Source organism: Chlamydotis macqueenii, chromosome W (genome assembly GCF_036417535.1).
Source record: "Chlamydotis macqueenii isolate bChlMac1 chromosome W, bChlMac1.mat, whole genome shotgun sequence".
NCBI lineage: Eukaryota > Metazoa > Chordata > Aves > Otidiformes > Otididae > Chlamydotis > Chlamydotis macqueenii.
The window spans coordinates 44409127-44435561 of NC_141592.1; the positions used below are offsets into that span (position 1 = coordinate 44409127).

The 26435-nt window shown below is 45.9% G+C and overlaps 1 protein-coding gene across 1 annotated transcript in view; it reads right to left on the reverse strand.

Moving 5' to 3' along the window:
• LOC147596729 (protein Hook homolog 3-like) overlaps positions 1 to 26435 on the reverse strand; it is a 141983-nt gene that overhangs the window by 84022 nt on the left and 31526 nt on the right. Inside the window, exon 2 of the mRNA XM_086769625.1 lies at positions 19875 to 19960. Coding sequence (XP_086625751.1) covers positions 19875 to 19960 — 86 coding nt within the window. The remainder of the gene's footprint in view (positions 1 to 19874; positions 19961 to 26435) is intronic.

The window sequence follows — 26435 nt, forward strand, 5'->3', positions numbered from 1 at the left end:
GGGCAGAACTTAGAGCCTAGCAACAAGGCTACATGTGGGAATGGGCTGCACGTGCACAGGAAGGGCTGCGAGCCAGGCTGCAGGTACGCAGGCGGTCGGGGATTCGCGTGCTAGGCGCGGATAGGTCCATGGGCACAGGGGCCAGGTGTGTTCGCGTGCATGGCGGGTGTACGGGTATTTAACCCTGTGTTGTGCAGCATTAAATTGAAGGCTTAGCTTGACGGTATCAGTGTGATGTCCTGCTTTCCCCGGAGCGGGGCTCCGGTGCGTCCTGGGTTGGTTTGCTGGCAAGAGAGCCGGCAAGTGGTGACCCCAACGTGATAGGTCCGGACGGTTTGAGCTGGGGCCGCGCGGTGGTCGTGCCTGCCTGCTGTTAGGATGGCATCCATCTCTGATACAGTGAAGGTATTAAAGGTGTTGGGTAAAGAGATAAATTGTCCGGTGCATATGGCACCGTTGACGGATACGGAGTTCATCCTATTGATGCAGAAAAGAGGCTTGATTAACAAGCTGGGAGTGGTGATGGACGTGGTGCAGTTACAGGCGGCGGGGAAAGAGTTGTTGGAAGAAGGGGAGGTCGGAACGAAGGGTGTGGCGACGCAGCTGGAGACGTTAGGTTCGGTGAAAAGACTGCTGGCTAAGGCTTGTGAGGCGCGCGGAGTGTGGGTTGCGGCTTTAACTGCAATCAAAGGAGAAGGGCGGCCCTCGGAAGGGGAGGGGGACAAACGGGGTCAAGACAGCGCGGAGGGGACAGGGGGTGGCACTCCGGTGGTTTGCCCGGTTCGGCCGGGAGCCGTTGATGGTGGTAAAGGGACGATGGAATTTGGGTGTACTCCCCTGTGTATCACGCCTTCCCTGCCGGAGGAGCCTGAACCGAAGGAGCAACCCCCCAAATACGAGGACACAGAAATGCCCTCTGTCTCTCCTTCTGCCCCATCGGCTCCACCGCTTGTAAATTCGCAGAGGGGTGAGACCGGCTTACCACCTCTCCCTAAGGATTCATGGGTTGCAGTCAAGGGAGGGGGCAGCGAAGCGGGAGTAGTGGACGCTTTAATCCGAAGGTTCGAACGGTTGGCGGTGGATGTAGAAAAGACATTGAGTAAAGTAGAGGGGTCGGCGCAGAAGGCGGAGGCAGCGGCTGAACAGGGGACGGGTCGTGGATTAACGGATTGGACATTGATTGCTAAGAATTGCGTATTGGAAGGGGTATCTCTAGGACCATCAGATGGAGATGGGGGTATAATGGTGTGCCCAGTGACACAGGGACAGCAGGGTCAGCAGTGGAGCCCATTGGATTACAAGTTGCTCAGGGAGTGGCAGAAGGCGGTGAAGGAGGAAGGTGTTAATGGGGTGGCGGCTCGAGCGATTTTGGATGTGATCTGGGCAGCAAACCCGCTTCCTTTTGACTGCAGGCAGCTGGCTAGAGCAGTTTTTACAGCCCCCCAAATGGTGCTGTGGGAGGCTGCGTTAAAGGAGGAAGCGGACAAGGTGGTTTTAGAAGCTTTAGATCCGAATCACCCCTTGCACGGGATTAGTGCAGAAAGGATTCTAGGGTCAGGTAACTTCGCTGATCCGGCCGCACAGGCTAATATGCGGGGCAGGGACATCAACACTGCCACACAGGCGGCACGGGTGGCGTTCGCAAAAATGGGTAAATATGAGGGCAAAAGGCAGCCGTACACTCAGGTGAGGCAGGGCATAGGGGAGTTGTATACCTCTTTCTTGGAAAGGCTACAGAAGGCGATTGAGAATTCTGATTTACCAGAGAATGTGAAACCTATAGTGGCGAAAGAGTTAGCTAAACAGAATGCAAACGAGGTAACTCAGCAAGTTTTGGCGCAATTGCCTGGGGATGCAGGTGTGGCACAGATGATGAAGCGGGTTATGGAGGCAGAAGCCTTGCAGCAAGCAAAACCGCTCATTGCAGCAGTTTCCACTATGCGATCACCCCCCGCAGGCCCCACCTGCTTTGGTTGTGGGGGTGTAGGACATTTCAAGAGGCAGTGTCCTTCAGGGACCAATCAGGAGACAGAACCTATGGGTGGCCAGAAAAGATGTTTTCGACGTGGGCGGAGCGGACATCTTGCCAAACAGTGTCTGCAGCCATGCTTGGCCGGGGGGCAGGGAAACAGGAGGCGCGGTCTCTTACAGGGGCGGAGGGATGCGCCAGGCAAAGAAACGCCCCCAGTAACCTTCCTGAACAGCGAGGGGCGGGCCCCGTGGGCAGGCCCCGGTCAGGAGCACAACTGAGTTGTGTGGAGGGTCTATGGGTAACAGCCCCTACTTATGTATGCATTGACGGAGAAATACCACCCGGGGTAATAGTAGGGGCAGGGGCGTAGCAGTTGGGGGTGGAGGTGGTGCTAGAAATGAAGACACAAAATGGAGAAAACACAGCGTGTTGCTCCAGTGTCCTAGATGCCTGTGTATTTACCCAAAGGGTCAACTTTTGTTGGTTTATTACTTGATCTTTCAACACGCCCGGTACTCGTGTGTGAGCTACGCCCAGACGGGTACCCTTCCACGGAAGCGGACCCACAGCCACCAAAGTGCTTTGAGGCCATGTTAGATACCGGGGCAGACGTTACGGTAATTTCCCTGATGGACTGGCCAAAAGAGCTTCCTTTAGCCCCGGTGGCCATCCCATTGACAGGGGTTGGTGGCAATCAGAGAGCATTACGAAGCCAATATCCAGTACGTCTCTCAATAGAAGGGGAGAGGGGTGAGGCAACTATACGACCGTATGTACTGGGTAATCTGCCTGTTTCCCTTTTGGGTCGGGATGTTTTGCAATCCCTTAAAGTTCAGCTCAGCATGGAGAAGCCTTTTTAGTGGAGGCCACTGGTCCAGAAAAACCCTGCATCAAAATGACATGGTTAACCGACAACCCAGTATGGGTGGATCAGTGGCCGTTAACTGAAGAAAAATTGAATCAATTAAATTTGTTAGTAGATAGGGAAATAGCAGCAGGACATTTGATACACTCGACAAGTCCCTGGAATTGTCCAGTGTTTTTAATCAAAAAGAAGTCTGGAGCTTGGCGATTTTTGCATGACCTGCGAGCAGTAAATGCGGTACTGGAAGACATGGGACCGCTACAGCCAGGTATGCCTTGGCTGTCCATGTTACCGAATAGCTGGCCAGTGGTGGTTATAGACATTAAGGACTGCTTTTTCTCTATACCATTGCACCCTGACGACAGCAAACGATTTGCCATGACGATTCCAACAATCAACAACGCGGCACCTGCAAGACGACTGCAGTGGACGGTGTTACCACAAGGGATGAAAAACTCCCCAACTCTGTGTCAGTTGTATGTTTCTTGCGCTTTGCAAGAATTCCGGGAGGCCCATAGAGGTTGGGTGGTTTATCATTACATGGATGATATCATTATATGTGGACCTGAGGGGGTGGAACACGTGATTGAGCAGCTCAAAGCTGCCCTACAGAGCTGGGGTTTGACAGTCGCTCCGGAAAAAGTACAGTTGCAGACTCCCATGCAGTATCTGGGAACCTTGGTAGAGTGAACAACGGTAAAGCCACAGAAGCTGACCATAACGAAAGAGGTACGTAACTTGCATGATTTGCAGATATTGGTGGGCAATCTGCAATGGCTGCGACAGTTTATTCCTATCACACATAAGGAATTGGGTCCCCTAATAACTGATTTAGCAGGCCCACCAGATTTGGCTGCACCTCGTAAATTAAATGAAATGCAATTGACACTGTTACAGGACCTAGCCTCTTGGCCAAGTCAAAGCTCCCTGGCCAGATATCAGCCAGGCTTGAAACTGGAACTGCATATAGCTCTGCAAAAGGAGGGGGCGAACGCAGTAGTGTTCCAGTGGAATGAGCAGCAACAATTTTGTCCGTTGCTGTGGCTTTACACCTCTGTCAGGAAAAAGGCTGCACCCCAATACACAGAGTCGCTAGGGGATGCTATGCGCCGAGGGTGGCTCCGCTGTTGGCAACTGTCAGGAAAAGTTCCTCACATCCTGTCCACCTCGTTATCTGTTACAACATTAGAAAATTTGATGATGATCAATACCAACATTCAGGGGGCACTAGCACATTTTTCTGGTGACATCCGTCCAGCCCGGCCATGTACGGCGCTAAAGGCATTTGGGTCAGTTACAGTATTGCCAGTTAGCCCGATTGTAATGACCCCGGTGGAGGGACTTACTGTATTCATGGATGCCTCCGGACGGACTCAGCAAGCGGCTATTGCTTGGTATGACCAGGGAGCTTGGCACACACAAGTTTGGAAGGCAGAGGGCTCTACTCAGGGCTTGGAGTTACAAGCGATAACATGCACCATACACAGATGGATCAGTATCCCGATAAATATTGTGACTGACAGTGAGTATTGCTACAGATTGGCTCTCCGCTGTACACTCAGTTTGCTCAGGACTACAGCCCCGGCACGACTGCTTCAAAGTGCATTAGAGCAACGCAGTGTACTTATCTTTTTTTGCGCATATCAATAGCCACACTACATTACTGGGGGCCATAGCAGAGGGTAATCGTCAGGCAGACGAGGCCGCAAGCACTCTGTTACAGGTGGCGGCGGTGGGGGTTCCTGCTCTGAAACAAGCCCAATTATCTCATCAGTTCTTCCATCAAGGGGCTCGAGCGCTGGCCAGAACTTTTGGGGTGTCCTTAGCGGATGCGCGAGCAATTATCACTGCTTGCCCTAGCTGCAAATCCACCTCTTCCATAGCGATGGGTATTAACCCACGGGGCCTTCAGGCAAACCAGATCTGGCAGCAAGATATTACAGAATACCCCCCCTTCGGATGGTTTAAATATCTCCATGTAAGCGTGGACACTTGTAGCAGCTGCATCCATGCTACCGCGGAAACCAAAAGTAATGCGCGCACTGCTATCCGACATTGTTGTGCTACGTTTGCTACATTGCGGGTACCTCAATAGATAAAAACAGATAATGGGCCTTGCTATAAAAGCAGCTTGTTCAACAATTTCTTACAGAACTGGGGAGTGGAACACCGTACTGGCATCCCGGGCAATAGTGGTGGCCAGGCCATAGTGGAACAGGCACATCAGACACTCAAGCATCAGCTTGATTGGGTTAGAGGAGGGGAGAAGGTGTCCCCTGGCTACTGAGAGGAAAATTAACTCCATCCCTGCCGAAACCAGGACAGTAGCATTCTCATTTGAAGGTTCAAGAGACGTCTACATCATTAGGAATAAAAAAATATTTCAGCTCCAAAATGAAGGCTGATATTTTCAGATAAAATAAACTTAGCACTGGAGAATCCAATTTATTAGTACTTTAACTTGAATTTCAAAGATGATGGTTTTAAGATAAAAAGAAAAAAGTGTCCTTCAGGCTTTTTATTTAGTGATATCTGTAACCGTAGGTAAAAATGCTCTTGCTTGCTTGCATCATGTTTATACCATTTTTTATCATGTTCTGCACTGGTGAAAAGCTTCTTAAGGTGTCAATAACTCCCTCTAAGTACCCTTTTCCACAGTCTCTTTCAGTAGCTTTAGTACAGAGAAGTTCTGCTATATGGTTTCATACAGATGGTCCTTATACACTGAGGATAACATCTTATCTTAGAAAAAAAAATAGCAAAACCAACATACTTTCAAGATCAAAGGAGCTCCTGATCCTTCCCAGCCAGCTAACACAAGGGATGGCTGTTCTATCATCTAATTAGCAAGTGACTTTATTCCATTTCTTTCATTGCCAACAAATCTTATGGTTCTTTCTCTGAATAAAGAATCCCTCTGAAACTGCCCCTCACCATAAACCACTATCCTAGTTTTATCTTTGTTTCTACAATAACTTGCCTTCATAAGCACCTAGTAGACCCTTTCGATGATGATTGAAGTAAAGAAATGGAAAGAATAGGAATTTTAGAATTCCCAACTGACAATTTTCTTGTAATACTAGCCATGTTCTACAGAAATATGCCCAGATAACTGGATCACTGCAAGAAATCAACAAGCCAAATATCCTCAGACTTCTATCCAATGCTTTACCTGATTAGTAAACGTTAATAACTAAACTCATCCCTTTCTTGGAATTCTCACTGGATAGATTAATTTGCTTTTCTGATTTTTATAAAACTGGATTTATTACTGTAGTAGGCTGATCTCAGTCAGTCAAGCACCCACACAGCCATGTGCTCACTCCCCCCTCTCCCAGCAGGTCAGGGGAGAGTAAAGGAAGAACAAAAATGACAAAACACATGGGTCAAGATAATGACAGTTTAATAGGAGAAGAAAAGAGGGAATAAGAAATAAAAAAGAAATAACAATGAAAAGGAGTCACCTGCCACCTCCTGACACCCTGTCCCAGTGAAAGGCAGGATGCAACCCATGTTAGAATAAGAGAATCACAGAATGGTTAGGGTTGGCAGGGACCTTTAAAGGCCATCCAGTCCAACCCCCCTGCAAGGAGCAGGGACATCTCCAACCAGATCAGGTTGCTCAGAGCCCCGTCCAGCCTGGCCTTGAATGTTTCCAGGGATGGGGCATCCACCACCTCTCTGGGCAACCTGTTCCAGTGTTCCACCACCCTCAGTGTAAAAAATTTATTCCTTATATCAAGTCTGAATCTACCTCTTTCTATTTTAAAACTACTATGCCTCGTCCTATCACAACAGGCCCTGCTGAACAGTCTCTCCCCATCTTTCTTGTAGGCCCCCTTGAGGTACTGGAAGACCACTATAAGATCTCCCCGAAGCCTCCTCTTCTCCAGGCTGAACAGCCCCAACTCTCTCAGCCCGGCCTCATAGGAGAGCTGCTCCAGCCCTCTGATCATCTTCGTGGCCTCCTCTGGACTCACTCCAACTGGTCCATGTCCTTCTTATGTTGGGGGCTCCAGAGCTGGACACAGTACTCCAGGTGGGGTCTCACCAGGGCAGAGTAGAGGGGAAGAATCCTCTCCCTCGACCTGCTGGCCACACTCCTCTTGATGCAGCCCAGGATGCGGTTGGCCTTCTGGGCCACAAGGGCACATTGCCGGCTCATGTGCTATCAGCACTCCCAAGTCCCTCTCCTCAGGGCTGCTCTCGATCCATTCTCTGCCCAGCCTGTATTTGTGCCTCGGATTGCCACGACCCAGGTGCAGGGCTTTGCACTTGGCCTGGTTGAACTTCATGAGGTTTGCATGGGTCCACCTCTCCAGCCTGTCAAGGTCCCGTTGACCACCACTCTCTGAGTGCCAATTCCTTATCCACCGAGTGGTCCGTCCATCAAACCCATGTCTCTCCAGTTTAGAGAGAAGGATGTCGTGCGGGACAGTGTCAAATGCCTTGCACAACTCCAGGTAGACGATGTCCATTGCTCGTCCCTTGTCCACCAATGCTGTCACCCCATCACAGAAGGCCACAAAATTGGTCAGGCACGATCTGCCCTTGGTAAAGCCATGTTGGCTGTCACCAACCACCTCCTTGCTCTCCATGTGCCTTAGCATGGTTTCTAGGAGGATCTGCTCCATGACCTCGCCAGGCACAGAGGTGAGGCTGACCGGCCTGTAGTTCCCCAGGTCTTCCTTGTTCCCCTTTTTAAAAATGGGGGTTATGTTCCCCCTCTTCCAGTCATCAGGGACCTCACCAGACTGCCATGACTTCTCAAATACAATGGCCAGCAGCTTGGCAACTTCATCCGCCAGTTCCCTCAGGACCCGGGGATGCATCTCATCAGGTCCCATGGACTTGTGCACCTTCAGGTTCCTCAGATGTTCCCGAACCTGCTCTTGGGATGGCTCCTATGACTGGGGAGTTGGAATGCCACTCATGACGAGTGGCGTCCCTCAGGGGTCCGTGTTGGGCCCGGCCCTGTTCAACATCTTTGTTGGCGACATGGACAGTGGGATAGAATGCACCCTCAGCAAGTTCGCAGAGACATGGATTTGAGAGATGGACCATTCGATGGATAAGGAATTGGCTGGATGGTCAAGTTTTAGATTAGACATAAGGAAGAAATTCTTCACTATGAGGGTGGTGAGGCACTGGCCCAGGTTGCCCAGAGAGGTGGTGGATGTCCCATCCCTGGAAGTGTTCAAGGCTAGGTTAGATGGGGCTTTGAGCAACCTGGTCTAGTGGAAGGTGTCCCTGCCCACGGCAAGGGGATTGGAACTAGATGATCCATTCTTTGATAATATTATCAGCCTCAGTGACCACACATTAGTGGAGGATCTTAAATGGGAGGCAGCTGTACTGAGTGACAACCTACCCTCCAGAAAATTAATGAAATGTTATTTACAGAAGTAGAATTTTGCCTTTCTAAATGGAATAAGAAAAAAAAATAGGTGGATTTTGACTCGAGTCCATTCTAAATTTGTCTATAAGATGCTGTCGACAGATGCACTTGCTGAAGGGTTGGAAAAGTGGTGAAAAAACTCTCAGTTCTTCATTGAAAATAACACCTATAAGTCACAGACTACATGTCCATGATCCAGGCTCCATTCCCTTATTTATATTAATCTATTGCTTTTAGGTCTAATTTATTCTTCACTATTAAACTTTAATGCATGACTTCTGAATAACTTTTAACACCCACCTGCCTTGCTGTTATGTATTTCTACTTATGTGCCAACTTTTGTGGTGGGTTGACCCTGGCTGGACACCAGGTGCCCACCAAAGTGGCTCTATCGCTTCTCCTCCTCAGCTGGACAGGGGATAGAAAATATAACAAGAGGCTCATGGGTTGAGATAAAGACAGGACCAATTTCCATCATGGGAAAAATAGACTCGACTTGGGGAAATTAGTTTAATTTATTACCAATCAAATCAGAGTAGGATAATGAGAAAGACAAACAAAATCTTAAAAACATCTTCCCCTCACCCCTTCCTTCTTCCCGAGCTTGACTTTACTCCTTATTTTCTCTACCTTCCCCACTTAGCGATGCAGCGGGGGAGTGAATGGGGGTTGCAGTCAGTTCATCACACATTTTTTCTACTGCTCCTTCCTCCTCAGAGGGAAGACTCCTAACACACTTTCTCTGCTCCAGCATGGGGTCCCTCCCACAGGATACAGTCCTCCACAAACTTCTCCAATGTGGGTCCTTCCCACAAGCTGCAGTTCTTCACAAACTGCTTGTCCAGGTTCTGGCTAGAATAGAGTTAATATTCACCTGAGCTGGGAGGGGAACCAGAGCTGGTGGCCCCAGCTGGGATAGTTAACTAATTAGCTAACAGCTGGGATTAATTTACCCAAATTAGCCAAAGGGCTATCCCATCCCATCTGACATCATGCTCAGTATATAAGTGAGGAGGATGAGGAGGGCAGTCTCCTGCTATATGGGAAGAAACTGGGTGTGGAGATTTGTGATAAGCTATTATACTGTATTTGTTTTCCATCACTGTTTTGTTATTTTTTTTGTTGCGTCTCAACCCATGAGTTTCTGCTGGTTTTTTTTGTTAACCAGTTCTCTCTTCTGCCCTACTGGAGGATGGGGGGGGGGGGGGGGGGGGTAGTGAGAGAGACTGTGTAGCCTGGTCCTGATCAGGGCTGAACTATGGCAGTTATTTTGCTGCCCAATGTAGGGCTCAAAGGGTTGAGATAACAACAGATCTGACTTCTTATGCTTGAAACAAATTTGTTTATATACACTTATTGTATTGGCTGTTAGTTATTGGTCATGATGTTGCAGTGGTTAGTTATGTTGTTGTGTTGTCTATGTTCCTATATGTACTATGTGTTCCTAGTGGTGGTGTTTATCATGTCAGAGAAAATAATGAGAATTATCCTTCTGTTATACTTTGCAATATCAATCTATGATATGGTGACATTAATGGCCTTAGAGATAAATTGGTATTCCTATGCAGATGACTTCCTGAATTCTTTTATTTCCAGGGTAGTTAAATCACTTTTTTGAGGACTTTGAAGATCTGGGGGATATTCAAGCCACTATTATGTGGTTGTTAAGTATCTTGAATGTGTGCCAAGTCTTGTCTAGGGCTGCAAACCCACTTTTTGGGAATCTCCTCCCAAGATTTACCCTAAGGCAAGATACTAATACGTGGCATGGTATGAGGGAGAACAAACTGACCTGCAATGTAGGGACTCAAACCCCAGCAACAGGCATTGCAGCTGAATCAGAGGGTAAACCTGTGCTAGTTTCAGTTGCCCCTGTATACAAGAAGACTTGGAAGCGGAAGTCAGCTCGTTTAGTGAGTGATGAAGAACCCTCTTCTAGGAGGGAGCAGGAGGAAGAAGAGGAAGGTTTATTTGCTTCATGCTGAGGAAGAACTCGGCAGGTAGGCTCTTCCTCAGAGGAAGAACTCCTAAATGAGTGGCAAAAGCATCCCATAGTGACTGGCCCAGATGCTCCATGCATTATTGGTATAGATTACCTCAGAAGTGGGTATTTCAAGGACCCAAAAGGGTCTCGGTGGGCTTTGGGTGTAGGTGCTTTGGAGATGGAGGAAATTATACAGTTGTCCACCTTGCCTGGTCTGTCAGAGGATCCTTCTGTTGTGGGGTTGCTGAAGGTTGAAGAACAACAGGTGCCAATTGCTACCACAACTGTGCATGGGCAGCATTATCACACCAACTGAGACTCCCTGATGCCCATCCATAAGCTGATTCATCAGCTGGAGAGCCAGGGAGTGATCAAGTCCCGCTCACCCTTTAACAGTCCTATATGGCCAATGCAAAAATCTAGTGGAGAGAGGAGGTTAACAGTGGACTATTGTGGCCTGAATGAGGTAACACCACCACTGAGTGCTGCTGTGCCAGACATGCTAGAACTTCAGTATGAACTGGAATCCAAGGCAGCCAAGTGGTATGCCACCATTGATATTGCCAACGTGTTTTTCTCAATCCCATTGGCGGCAGAATGCAGGCCACAGTTTGCTGTCACTTGGAGGGGCATCCAGTACACCTGGAATTGACTGCCCCAGAGGTGGAAACACAGCCCCACCATTTGCCATGGACTGATCCAGACTGCACTGCAAAAGGGTAGAGCTCCAGAACACTTGCAGTATATTGATGACATCATTGTATGGGGCAACACAGCAGCAGAAGCTTTTGGAAAAGGTGAGAAAGTAATTAAAATCCTCCTGAAAGCTGGGTTTGTCATAAAACGATGTAAGGTGAAAGGACCTGCAAGAGAGATACAGTTTTTGGGGATAAAATGGCAAGATGGGCGTCGTCAGATTCCAATAGATATAGTCAACAAAATAACAGCTATGGCTGCACCGACTGACAAAAAGGAAACACAAGCTTTCCTGGGCGTTGTGGGTTTCTGGAGGATGCATATTCCAAATTATAGTATGATTGTAAGCCCTTTGTATAAAGTCACCCGAAAGAAGAATGATTTTAAATGGGGCCCTGAACAACAGCAGGCTTTTGAACAAATTAAACAGGAGATTGTTCATGTGGTAGCTCTTGGGCCAGTCCAGACAGGGCAAGAGGTAAGAAATGTGCTCTACACTGCAGCTGGGGAGAATGGCCCTACCTGGAGTCTCTGGCAGAGAACACCAGGGGAGACTAGAGGTTGACCCCTAGGCTTTTGGAGCCAGGGATACAAAGGATCTGAGGCCTGCTATACTCCAACTGAAAAAGAAATAATGGCAGCATATGAAGGAGTTTGAGCTGCTTCAGAAGTGATTGGTACTGAAGCACAGCTCCTCCTGGCACCCCGACTGCCAGTGCTGGGCTGGATGTTCAAAGGAAGGGTACCCTCTGCACATCACGCAACGGATGTTACATGGAGCAAGTGGGTTGCACTGCTCACACAGCAGGCTCGAAGAGGAAACCACAATCACCCAGGCATATTAGAAGTAATCAGAGATTGGCCAGAAGGCAAAGATTTTGGGAAAGCCACCAGAGGAAGAGGTGATGTATGCTGAAGAGGCCCCACCATACAACAACCTCCCAGAAAATGAGAGGTGATATGCCCTATTTACTGATGGGTCCTGTCGTAGTTGTAGGAAAACATCAGAAGTGGAAAGCTGCTGTGTGGAGTCCTACCATGACGAGTGGCAGAAGCCACTGAAGGCCAAGGTGAATGGAGTCAGTTTGCAGAGGTGAAAGCCATCCAGCTGGCTTTAGACATTGCTGAATGGGAAAAATGGCCAAAGCTCTATCTCTACACTGACTCATGGATGGTGGCAAATGCCCTGTGGGGGTGGTTAAAGCAATGGAAGCAGAGCAACTGGCAGTGCAGAGATAAACCTATACTGGGCTGCCACACTGTGGCAAGATATTGCTGCCTGGTTAGAGCATCTGGTTGTAAAAGTATGTCCTGTAGATGCCCACATACCCAAGAGTCGAGCCACTGAAGAACATCAAAACAACCAGCAAGTGGATCAAGCTGCTAAAATTCAAGTGGCTCAGGTGGATCTGGACTGGCAGCATAAGGATGAATTACTTCTAGCTTGGTGGGCCCATGACACCTCAGGCCATCAGAGAAGAGATGCAACATACAAAAGGGCTCATGATCGAGGGGTAGATTTAACCATGGACACTATTGCACAGGTTATCCATGAATGTGAAATATGTGCTGCAGTCAAGCAAGCCAAGCGGTTAAAGCCTCTGTGGTATGGAGGACAATGGCTGAAGTATAAATAGGGAGAGGCCTGGCAAACTGATTACGCTCCCACAGACTTGCCAAGGCAAGCGCTATGTACTTACAATGGTGGAAGCAACCACTGGGTGGCTGGAAACATGTACCCCATGCCACTGCCCAAAACACCATCCTGGGCTTTGAGAAATAAGTCTTATGGCAACATGGCACTCCAGAAAGAATTGAATTGGACAATGGTACCCACTTCTGAAACAACCTCATAGACACCTGGGCCAAAGAGCATGGCATTGAGTGGGTATATCACATCCCCTGTCACGCACCAGCCTCTGGAAAAATTGAAAGGTATAATGGACTGCTGAAAACAACTTTGAAAGCAATGGGTGGTGGAACCTTCAAAAATTGGGACAAACATTTAGCAAAAGCCACTTGGCTAGTCAACACTCAGGGGTCCACCAATTGAGCTGGCCCTGCCCAATCTGAACTGTTACATACTGTAGAAGGGGATAAAGTCCCTGTGGTGCATGTAAGGAATATATTGGGGAAGACAGTCTGGGTCATTTCTCCCTTGGGCAGAGGCAAACCCATGCATGGGATTGCTTTTGCTCAAGGACCTGGGTGTACTTGGTGAGTGATGGAGGAGGATGGGGAAGTCTGATGTGTACCTCAAGGAGATCTGATTTGAGGTGAAAACAGCCAATAATTTGAACTGCTTGATGTTGATTACTATGTAGTACTGTATGTCACTATCTAGCTGTTCTATGTCCCTCTGCTTCCTCCTGCTCCCTGCCCTGAGAGACATATGTTGTATCAAAAGTATTATAGTAAAAATCATCTAGATCAACAAAGAATTTACTTTGATAAAACAGAAAAAAAAATGCAGCAGTGATGGAACCAGAACTGGCTCTTGCAACTAGCACCTAGCAACAGATTTTCAATTTCCAGACTATGAATGTGCTAAAGCACTCGCACCAGATACACTACCTGAGCAAACACTGCATTGTCTGTCCTATGCTGAGAGACTGTTATGACAGATGGAGCCCAAAGTTATGGACTGGATAAACTCAACAGACCTTTTGGAGGGATGGGCCATAGACTAAGGGAGTTACATCTGTGTGTATGCATACAAGTAGATCAAAGAAAAAAAAAATTGATGATTAATTGGAAAGTGTAGGATCTGGGCATGATGTAGATAGTATGGAATAAGGGGTGGATAATGTCCTGGTTCTGGCTAGGATAGAGTTAATATTCACCTGAGCTTGGAGGAGAACCAGAGCTGGTGGCCCCTATGGCTGGGGCACCCAGCTGGGAGAGGTTACTAATTAGCTAACAGCTGGGGTTAATTTACCTAAATGAGCCAAAGGGCTGTTCCATCCCATCTGACATCATGCTCAGTATGTAAGTGAGGAGGGTGCTGAGGGGAGTCTCCTGCTATATGGGAAGAAACTGGGTGTGGAGATTTGTTTTAAGCCATTGTACTGTATTTGTTTTCCATCACTGTTTTGTTTTCTTCTGTTATTGCTGTTAAATTTTTTTTGTTTAATCTCAACCCATGTGTTCTTGCTGCCTTTTGTTGACCAGTTCTCCCTTCTGTCCCACTGGAGGGTGGGGGGGAGTGAGAGAGAGAGAGAGACTGTGTAGTCTGGTCCCGATCGGGGCTGAACTACGACACTTCTCCAGTGTGGGTCCTTTCCACAGAGTGCAGTCCTTCAGGAACCAACTGCTCCAGTGTGGGTCCTCCACAGGTCCTGCCAGAAAACCTACTCCTGCATGGGCTTCTCTCTCAGCAGGGTCACAGGTCCTGCCAGGAGCCTGCTCCAGTGCAGGCTTCCCATGGGGTTAGAGCTGCCTTTGGGCATCCACCTGCTCTGGCATGGGGTCTTTCATGTGTTGCAGGTGGTTATCTGCTTGATTGTGGGCCTCCATGGGGGGACAGGCTCTGTCACCATGGTCTTCACCACAAGCTGCAGGGGAGTCTCTGCTCTGGTGCCTGGTGCACCTCCTCCCCCTCCTTCTTCACTCATCTTGGTGTCTACAGAGCTGTTTTTCTCATGTATTCTCACTCCTCTCTCCAGCTGCAGTTTTCTTGCACAGGTTTCCCCCCCTCCATTTAAATATGTTATTACAGAGGTACTACCACCATCACTGATTGGCTCAGCATTGGCCTTTGCCAGCAGCAGGTCTGTCTTGGGGTTGGATGGCATTGGCCCTATCAGACACTGAGGAAGCTTCTAGCAGATTCTCACAGAAGTCCCCTCTGCTACCAAAACCGTGCCACACAAATGCAACACAACATTCTTCTACTTAGTGCTTCTTCTTGCTACAGGGAGGGAACTAGTGCTGCTGATACAGAAAAGACTGTCTCCTCTGTTCTATTCTAATTCCTTTTATTTGTCTGAACATTCCTGCCTTACTTAAGTATCCTTTCTGTAGGATCTGTATGAATTGAAGTAGTAAAATGGAGAACTTGACTAGTTTCAAATTTGTTTTTCAAACTGTTATACAGCAATGAATGCTTTCTCTTTCTATTCTCTACAATTCTCTACTAACTCTATTGCCTCCCTATCAGTTTTTTAAACCAACTATTTAGACCAAACATAGTGACCACATATAAGTGTCCACATTCAGAGATGCAGCTGTCTATTGTGCTTGCTACCCTTGATATACATCAAAGATCCACTGGAGGTATCCACTACTACTACAAAAAGAAAAGTAGTGATATTTTTCCTTAGAAATCATGCATACATTACAATTGTTTTAGAATTCTAAGATAAACTTGTTGCTGCAATTCCTTTGCTCCAAAGCTTTTCTCAATAGAAACACAGTCCAGGTCATTGCTAAATCCATGTATTAGAAACAATATCTTCATTACACAAGTATGTGTTGTAGTTTAGCCCTAAGGGGGACCAGACTACACAGTCTCTCTCACTGCCCCCACCCTCCAAGGGAACAGGGAGAGATAATAGAAGAAAAAGGCTTGAGGTTTGAGATAAGGACAGGGAGAGATCCTTTAAGTTACTGTTACAGGCAAAACAGACTCACTTGGTGAAAACTATTTGTTTATTATTAAAACCAAAGCAGGATAATGAGACAGAGAACAAGATAACCTCCCCCCACCCCTCCCCCTCTTCCCAGGCTTAACATTATCTCTACCTCCTTCCTCCCCCAGTGGCACATGGGGAAAGAGGGAATGGGGGTTATAGTCAGTCCATCACTTGTTGCTTTATGCTGCCCCTTTCTCCTTGGGGGAAGAACTCCTCACATTCCTCCCCTGCCCCAGCGTGGGGTCCCTCCCATGGGCTGCAGTCCTTCATGAAACTGCTCTGGCGTGAGTCATCTCTTCCATGGGGTGCAGTCCCTCCAGAATGGCTGCCCCAGCATGGGCCCTCCACAGGCCACAGCCTCCTTCAGACATCCACCTGCCCTGATTTGGGGTCCTCCACAGGCTGCAGGTGGATCCCTGCTCCTCTGTGGGCCTCCATGGGCTGCAGGGGGACAAGCCTGCTGCACCACAGGCTGCAGGGGAGTTCTGGCCGGGAACAGCATTACTCCTCCCCCTCCTTCTTCACTGACCTTGGTGTCTGCAGCTGTTCCTCTCACAAGAAATTCTTCACAATGGGCTCAGGCAGATGCCTCTCAGGTTCTCTTCACATCTCATCTCCTCTCCACTTCTTGCAGCTGGGCTGGGCCAAGTTGGGCCTAGTCAGCTGCCTGGCAGGAGGCCAGAGGGTGAGGGCTACAAGGCTTGTGCCTCCCCCTCTCTGCTCCCACTTCAGCTTCTTCACATCTTGTCTCTTTTTTTTTTTTCTTGGTTTTCTCCGTAAGTACGTTATCAGGGAACATTCTGCTACAAATTAGCTTGTTCCTGGCCAGCAGCAGGTCTGCCCCAGGCCTGGCTGAGTCCACTGGAAAAAGGGGAACAACTTCTAGCAGCTTCTTGAAGCTGCCACTGTAGCCCCAATCACTAAATAAAACCAGCACAGCATGCAAAGTGGCAAATCTGAATTAGAGTTGACATGAGTTAAGATAGTTAAAGAGTAGTTTGGTTAGGCTCAAATCATTGCATGAGACAGCAGAAGACTTGCACTTGCTTGGCCAATATTTATTTAAACTTCTCCGGATACACTGACAAAGTCCAGCTAACCTTCAGTATCAATGTGACAATTGCTAAGGGAAAAAAAATTCAAGTGCTGCTACAGAAACACAATATTCACAGGGTACATACTTTTTTTTTTTTAAGAAATCACTTGAAATCACTGTCAAAATCAGTATCTCGGAGTAGATTTATTTGCTTACTTGAGGGGAGAGGGTGGCACACAGCATCCCAAGTCACCAGTAATAGGTTAAAATTAAATACTATTAGTAAGATTATTGAGGTCTGTTATTCCAGCTTTATTTTGGTATACAATCAAGGCATAGTATTTTTTTTAGATTCCAATTCTGATCAGTCCTTGAACTAGTCAGTTTAAAATAGCTAACAAAAGAACAATGACACTTATCAATTGCTGACATGTCATGAAGTAAATGGGAATTGCACTCCATAAGGAAAACTGCACAAGTTGATAACTGATGGACATCCAAACTTAACATGCCACAATTGTGTTTTTCTCTACTAAGTGCTCCAACAAAGAATTTAGACAATTTTGATAAAAATCTTGACTTCTTACAGAATTTACTAAACTCGCTTACCATCTATGTTATAAACTTCTGTTTTAGCAGGTAAGAGAGGAAGAAGTTTATAATCTTGAAGAGAGAAACAACATCCAGTTTCTTATTAGACTTGTAACACTGATAGTCACATTTCAGAAAACTTAAGAATATGCTATTTTAAATGTTGAATTATAACTACCATTTTTATCTTTTGTCGTCTTTGTCAACACAAAATACTTAAAGATTTTTCACTTATTCTAAAGCAGCCAGGACTGCTGACATTATTTGCAATTTCAGATTCCCTTAAGGCAAAGTATACAGAGGACAGTATTTATTATTTTTATAAGTAATTGATGCTTCACTTTCTTCACAGGAGAAGTTATGTGAGAAATATCCAGATGACTGTATTTGTTCTTTCAGTAAAATAACTGTTTCTGCAGAACTTCCATTAAAAAATTCATGGTTTTTCCACTACTAAGCTACTGGACTTATTTGGGTTTTCCACAACAGATATGTTTCTCTCTTACCTGAAACTTCTTCTGATGAAGGTTAAAAAAACCTCTCTCTGAAAGCAGGTAGTTCTAGATATATATTAACTACTTATTAACTACTATATTAACTACAATATACTAACTACTATGCTTATCTATAGTCCCTCAGGAGCCAAAACACTGTGCACAGTGTCAAGGTTAGACAGCTAATACACTTGAACATAAGCCTTTCAAAACATTTCATTCTCAAATTCAGATCGTAAACAGAAACATCCTAGACTATATACTGGCATGCTTAACTAACATATACGCTATTTTAATCCTAATTATCTTCAAAGTTTTTAATCAAAATTTATTATTATCCAGCATAATAGTGATTTTTCCCTTTATTTTAATCCAAGAATGTAATGTCCTTGCATACCACTAAAATTACATTATTAAAACAAAGCCATTCAGCTTATAGAATCATAGAATAGTTAAGATTGGAAGAGGCCCCTCAAAATCATGCTCAAAGCAGGGGCAGCTACAGCAAGGGAAGCTCTCTAGGCAACCAGTTCCAATGTTCAAATCATCCTCATAGTAAAAAAGTATTTTCAAATCTTTAAATAGAATTTCCTGTATTCCGATTTCTGTATTTCAATTTATGCCCATTGCCTCCTCTCCTGTCAGTGGGCATCACTGAGAAGAGTCTGGCTCCCTCTTCTCCACTCCTTCTTGTCTATCTGGAAATGGTTTCCAGGATTAGCTGCTCCGGCACCTTTACAGGGATCGAGGTGAGGCTGATAGGCCTGTAGTTCGCTAGGTCTCCCTTCCTGAAGGTAGGGGTGACATTTGCTTTCCTCCAGTCCTCAGGAACCTCTCCCAATCACCATGACCTTTCAAAGACCAATCGAGAGTGGCCTTGCAATGACATTGGTCAGCTTCATTAGCACTCACGGGTGCATCCCATCAGGTCTCATGGACTTATGTGCATTCAACTTGTTTAAATGTTCTCCAACCTAATCCTCCTCCACCGAGGACAAGTTGTCTTTGCTCCAGACTTTACCTCTGGTTTCAATAGTCGTGATTCCTGAAGGCTGGTCTTGCCAGGAAAGACTGAGGTGAAGGCATCATTGAGTACCTTGACCTTTTCCATGCCATTTGTCATTAAGTCCCCTGCCCCATTCAGCAGTGGGCCCGTATTTTCCCTAGACTCTTTTTTGCTGTTCATATACTTGTAGAATACGTTCTTGTTACCCTTTACATCCCTTGCCAGATTCAACTCCAGGTTGGCTTTGGCTTTCCTAACCCCATCCCTGAACACTCAAACAGTGACTCTGTATTCCTCCTGGGTCTCCTTTCCCTGCTACCAATTCTTATGCTTGAGTTTACTCAGGAACTCCTTGTTCATCAATGCAGGCCTCCTGCCACCTTTCTTCATTTCCTACTCGTTGGGATGGACTGTTCTTGAGCTTGAAGTAGGTGATTCTTGAAAATAAATCAATGACCTCTCCTTGACCCCTCTTCTCTCCAGGGTCTTATTCCATGGGATTCTTCCAAGCAGATCCCTGAAGAAGTCAAAATCTGCTCTCCCAAAGTCCAGGGCTGTGATCCTGCTTTTTGCCTTGCTCCCTTTTCACAGAAGTTTTATTGTTTGATCCAGATTCCCCATGCTGCCCTGCTAATACAACTAAAAAAATGACCTGGAAAAACTAACTCCAGTTTCTGAGTTATTTTTGATGTCTGTTCAGTATTTGCACTCCCCTATAATACTCATTAAAATGATAGCAAAAGTGTGAGCAGTAACACAGACAATTTTAACAGCTTCATCTTTTCTATCTACTGCAATTCTAACATGTGATACAGTGTACTATAACTTCAAACACTGCCCAAAGCTAATAACTTATCTTGCACTGGCTTCAAATGTTTAAGATGAAATTTTGGTTTTGTGAACATTCTGAACATCAGTTTTAACCCAATTTACTTTTCAATAAGATTAGCACTAGATAAACACCTTGTTCAAGTACTATTTTTCAAGGCTTATATTAACTGCTGTTAAGATAATTATCTGAAAGTTGGAGAAAAAAGTAGTACTCATATTCCAAATTAAAAGCACTGGCTAAACATAGTTTAGTTGACTACTTACTGAATACTGGTCAAATTTGAAATAAGAAAATATACTCAAATTCAGACAAATGTACAAATGATAAACTTGTGCACCAAAAATCATGAAACAAATTTGTTCTTACATCTTTTGGAGCACCTGAGCCATCACAACCCCATTCGTTAAGTCTTCCACAGTCTGGCATGGTGTTCCAATGTTAAATGTCTGGATCTGAAGAGGAAGGGGAAAAAAATAAGTTATTTTCTTCTTTTACTTCTGAAAATCTTTTTGTGCTTATTTTATTTGCTGTTATTACTTAGAATAAAAATAAATACACATTTATTGTATGAATAGAGAGGCAGAAAGTTTTACACTGAATGGCAATCAGTAAAACAAACTGGAGATATACCAGACTGCTTAATAGGTTTATCTTTGCAACTATAAACATTGAAAACTCAACTACACTCAGATATAACATATTTCTAACAAAGGGATTTCTGAAAGCATTTTTTTAACACACTGAAAAAAGTTGGAAATCAATGAGACTTGTGTCCTCTCATTTAAGCATTCTGAAAATCCCACTTTCTCAACATAACGTACATAAGAGAACTGGTTAAAAACAAATCAAAATAAAAACAAAACAAAACAACCACAACACTGATGACTCAGAGCTCCTACATGTTCCAGAGAGACGTACTCCAAACCTAACTCCTCTATGAGATGGAAAAGAGCATAATTCTTTGAGTACTAGCAGGTCTTTACACTGCTAGTTTTCCAAATGTTTTGAAGCACTCAGTTATTACAGCAACAGACATTAAGGGCTGTATACAGAAGAGTTTCTGGTCTGTAGATGGAGGTTAAGATACAAGATGCAAGCACTGATAATTCAGAAGCATGGAAAAGGAATGTCAAGGATCATATATATATAATGATCTAGGGCCTGATTGGATGAAATCAGGAGTGCTGAGGGAGCTGGCAGATATCATTGCAAAGCCACTCTCAAAAATCTTTGATTGATCAATGTTGTAGTTTAGCCCCACTCAGGGCCAGACTATGCAGTCTCTCTCTCACTCCCCCCACCCTCCAAGGGAACAGGGAGAGATAATAGAAGAAAAAGGCTCGAGGCTTGAGATAAGGACAGGGAGAAATTCTTAAAGTTACCGTTACGGGCAAAACAGACTCAACCTGGGGAAAAATATTTGTTTATTATGATTAAAAAAACCAACGCAGGATAATGAGAAAGAGAACAAGATAACTTACCCCCATCCCTCCCTCTTCCCAGGCTTAACATTATCTCCACCTCCTTCCTCCTCCCCGAGCAGCACAGGGGAAAGAGAGAATGGGGGTTATGGTCAGTTCATCACACATCACTTTACACCACTCTGTTGGGGGCAATGAATATCAGAAGCTCTGGGACTGAAAAATAAATTGTATCCCACCTGGAGTACTGTGTCCAGTTCTGGAACCCCCAACACAAGAAGGACATGGACCAGTTGGAGAAGGTCCAGAGGAGGGCCACAAAGATGATAAAAGGGCTGGAGCACCTCTCCTATGAGGACAGGCTGAGAGAGTTGGGGCTGTTCAGCGGGTTATGGAAGCAGAAGCCTTGCAGCAAGCAAAACCGCTCATTGCGGCAGTTTTCACTATGCGATCACCCCCTGCCGGCCCCACCTGCTTTGGTTGTGGGGGTGTAGGACATTTCAAGAGGCAGTGTCCTTCAGGGACCAATCAGGGGATAGAACTTACAGGTGGCCAGAACAGGAGATGTTTTTGATGTGGGCGGGGCGGACATCTTGCCAAACAGTGTCTGCAGCCATGCTTGGCCAGAGGGCAGTCAGCTGAGCCAGGACCACCACCGCCGTGGGCGAGCTGTGAGGGGGGCGAGCGGGGAGAGGCTCGGCGGTGGCTGCCCCTCAGGCAAGCCCGGTGCCGGGAGAAATGGTGGGTAGAGGCCGGTTTCTGTCACGGTCACCGTGGGCGGGCTCGCCCGGTGACTCGGCGGACCCAGGTATATGCTTCAGAGATGTCCAGCAAGCTGAAAAGCCATCCTGCTGAAAATGGAGAGCATCCCAAGAGAAAAACAGAAAACGGAATGGACAGCATGGCTGTAGCACCAGCACCCCAGAAGAAATGGTACAGCAGATGAAAGAGCTCATCACTGAGAGCAATGAGTTAAAAGAAGCCATGAAGTTGCATAACCAAGCTATGAAGGACCGGTACGAGGAACTTTCCATCTGTCGAGAGAAGCAGAAAGAAGAACAGGAATTTTATGAGTTAAAGTTTAAGGAAGTTAAGCAGTGCTTGCTAGACAAGTGCATGGAAAATGAAAAGCTACAACAACAACTTCAGAACTTAAAGGAAAGAGAAGGAGCTGAAATGGAGGGCTGCATGGCTCCTGAGAAGGAAATGAGGCAGCTGATATCCCAGCTGCACCGGCTCCAGGCTGAGAGGGCCAATATGCTAGGCATCATTTCAGAACTGCAGGATTCCTTTGTGGAGATTGGGATGAACGAAGGAGAAATAAATAGAACTGCAAAGGAACATCAAGAGAATAGTGGTGAAATGACCAGTAACATTGATATCTACGGCAGGAGCAAGACTGCCGACGAATCAAAGAATCTGCAGTCTGAGGAGCTAATTGTAAGCCAACTGCTCTACTGCCTTAGAAATGAAACTCAGAAGAAGGAAGAACTTGAGAAGGAGCTGCAGAATCACAAAGAGAGACTGTCAAAACTGGAGAAGAAAACCAGCAACTGCCTGAAGAGTGGGACACAAACTGAACAGCAAGCAGAGGAGGGTTCAGAGGCTGTTGGCAGTGAAGTAGAAACTCTGAGTTTGCAAGTTTGTGCTCTGTTTAAAGCGCTTCAGGAAGCCCATGAGAAGGTAAAAGAAGCAGAATTGATTCAGAAGCAGCTTCAAGAAAAGTGCCAAGTACTGGAAAGAAAAAGCTCAGCTGCTGCATCAGAACTGGAGGAGAAGCAGCAGCTAATATACACCATCAAGGAGCTGGAACTTCAGGTGGAGAGCATGCAGGCAGAGGTGAAGCTGGAACAAGCCAAGGCACATGAAGAAAAGGCGAGATATAGTAGCTTGCAGGATACAAATAGCAAACTCCTTCCTCAACTCACCAAGGCAATGAAAACCATTGATGAAATGAAACTCAAAGAGCTGCACAGAGTGGATAAAGTTGTGGTGGAACAACTGAATGCAAAGGTGGAGTTGGCAGAACAAGTACCTGTGGCAAAGCAGCTCCAGATAGATGAAATGAAGCAGATAATTGCTAATTATTTGTTATTGACTGTGCCTTTTGATTTGAAAAACATTTATTTTTTCTATGATGCTTTCAATTTAATTACTTGGGAAACACACCCATCAGTTTACTCGGGAATACAGCATAAGACTTTTGGCTATGTACTTAATAGAACTATAGATCAGTGGTTTAAGAAAATTTTATATTTTGTTTTGGAAATTTCAACTTTAGGCTAGAATGATTCAGCAAAGAGGGAGGGGTGGGGAGAGGTTGTCTTGTTCCCTTTCTCATTGTCCTGCTTTGGTTTTGGTAATAGATAGTTTTCCCCAGGTCGAGTCTGTTTTGCCTGTGACGGTGGCTTTAAGGATCTTTTGCTGCGGCCGCCGCCAGGCGCGCCCCCCACCCCCCCCCATCCGGCAGGGTGGGGGCAGCTTACCCAGAAACTGCCATGTTTACAGATACTCCTGTCTGAGTTGACCAGTGGCCTTTAGCAAGAGAAAAGCTGCACCATTTGAATGAGTGAGTTGACGAGTGATTACAACTTGGACATATAAAGCCAACAGACAGTTCCTAGAATACACCTGTGTTTGTAATACAGACAAATTGGGTAAATGACGACTCTTACAGGATTTAAGGGCAGTAAATTCAGTAATTGAGGATATGGGACCTTTGCAACAGGGGTTACCATCTCCTTCGAGGTACAAACTTTGTGTAAGTGAAAAGATGAATCCCTCAATATTGTCTCCAATTCTGCCTATGTGGTCAATGTAATACAATGCACTGAATGGACAATGTTAAAGGAAATTAATAATCTTTTGTTGTATGACCAGTTTCAAAAAAAAAAAAAGTTGGAGTGAAAATAAGAATCTGGAAACAGGTAATTGGGAAAGACCATTCCCTCTTATGACGTGGGGGAAAGGATATGCTTGTGTCTCTACAGGAGCAGTGAACAAGTGGATCCCTGCACGATGGGTACGACCAGCACTCCAAGCTGCCTTGCGTTCATCGGATTGTTAACAAGCTGTGTGGCAGCTCCATGGACGTCAGTCACGGAAAGAACAAACGTGTGGGTAACTATGGCTGGTGCTACAGGGTGGGGCGTCTGTCTGTATCATCTTCAAATAAGCCTTTCAGAACATGCTTGGTCAATCTGCCAGATCAGATAGCGGTAGGACGACAACTCTGTGTAAAACAACAGCAGCCGCGAGTGCTGAGTGCTAAATTACAGAAGATGGAACTTTTGGGATCAGTAAAGATGGACTTCTGCCTATTTTCTTTAACTATTCAGGAGCTAATGTTACTAGAGGGGTAATGATTGTAAATGCTTTAAGACCTATACATTGCAATGACACAGCATGGTGTAATCACGCGAGCACATATCAAAATCCAGACAGCATAAAAGACCTAAACGAAGTACATATAGCTTTGAATCTGATTGCCAAGATAATATAGAGTTTTGGAAACCAAGTGAAATTATTGCTGCTTCAATCTTTGCACCTGGTGTGGCAAGTGCCCAGGCATTAGCTACGCTAAATAAATTGGGCTGTTGGCTTGCTAAGCAAACGCATACAACTGCATTGGTACTATCAACGCTGTTAACTGATGTAGATACTATACACTATGCTACTTTACAAAACAGAACTGCTGTTAGCCTGCAGAGCACATATTTGACAGGCCTTGTTGCATGTGCTGGCCATGCATGCAGCAACGTCTAGTCAGTACTCTTCCACTGAATCTGCTGAGGGTATAAACAGAGGTGTCTCGGAGCGAGGGAGTGGGGGTGCTGCGCCTGCCTCCTTTCTCTGCTCTGACCCCACTGATAATCACCCTCCTGCTCAGCGGTGTCTTTGGCGTAGTCGGGTTGGTAATAGAATAGATCAGTAGTAGATTTTTTATTATTAGCACAAAATCATGGTTGTCAGGATTTTGATGGGCTTTGCTGCATGAATCTGTCTGATCATTCAGAATCTATTCACAAAGTATTCAATACTTGCAAAAAGGAGTACAAAAACTGCAACAAAATTATGATTTTGATATATTCAGAAATGTTTTTGGTGGACTGATATAAGTTTATTACAAATAGCTGTAGGATGCTTATTCATTCTTTTTATATATGTATTTTGATCTGTATTCCGTGTGTGTGTTGAAATGTGTGCAGACTTTAATAGATAAAGCGTTGAAACAAGCCTCTTCTCATAAACAAAGAAGAGAGAGATGTGGGTATTTCTTGAGCCAGTATGGTGTCAGTGAAAGCAAACTGACCTTGGGAGAGGGATACAATCATGCTCGCTAGAAGAAAGCCATGGAATGAGAAGGGAAGCTTTAAGATACAAGACATTGTTAGCAGAATTTATGGCTTGTTTCAACAGAGGCTTGCAAAAAAGAAACTAGTCACTGGCCTTGTAGATAAGAAAGTTACTGGAGTTGTTATGTTTGTAATAGGAGAAGAATGCCATAGTAGAAAATTACTAGAAGGTAGTGAAACTTAGTTTTGCTTAGCAGTCATGAATATGTATAACGTGTGATCAGTAACTTTATTGGCTAAGCTTGTGTGTGGCATAACTGGGTGGTTGCTATCCTTGGCTAAAATCAGAATTGTGATACTAGGCATCATACTAGGTATAATCACAGGCTCGGGCTGTAGTGGCAGCCTGTCCAGCATGTCAAGCAGCAAAGCCGAACCAGCCCTTATACTACTCAGGCATTAACCCCGGGGGTATGCTCCAAACCAGGTATGGCAAGTGGATATCACAGAGTATGCGCCATTTGGCTGTCTCAAATACATTCATGTTGCGGTCGACACTTGCTCCCGAGCTCTCTTCATGTGTCCGTTCACGAGGTCCACAGCGCAGAAATCCATCCTACACTGGAACCGGGCTTTTGCCTGCCTAGGAGTACCTTGGGAGATAAAGACTGACAGTGGGCCGAATTATCGATCACAGGTATTTTGCCTCTCCCTGCAGACGTGGGGAGTCCGCCATACGTTTGGCATTCCTCTGAACAGCACCGGGCAAGCGATTGTAGAACGCGCACACAAAACCCTGAAAGCACAGCTAACACGCTTAGGAGAGGGGGGAGAGAGGGGTTCGCCAGAGGTCTTAGTCGATAAAGCGCTTGTAGTACTGAATCATATATCCTTCGCTAACCCCCAATCCGTTTCCCCTATCCAGAACCATTTTTCCTCGCGTCAGCCGCTGTTTGGGGGCAAGGCACTCCCAAAGGTCTGGTACCGCCTGCCAGAAAACCCACGTTGGGAAGGTCCCGCTGATTTGCTAACATGGGGATGAGGGTATGCTTGTATCTCCACAGGTGCGGGGACCTGATGGATCCCAGCCAGGTTGGTACAGCCGTGGCTGGAGGATCAGCAGGGTCACTGAGCAGCGCAGCGCTCTCCAGCTCACCCTAGTGGGATTGATCCTGATTGTGAGTCTTCCAATGCCAGTGATAACTACTAAT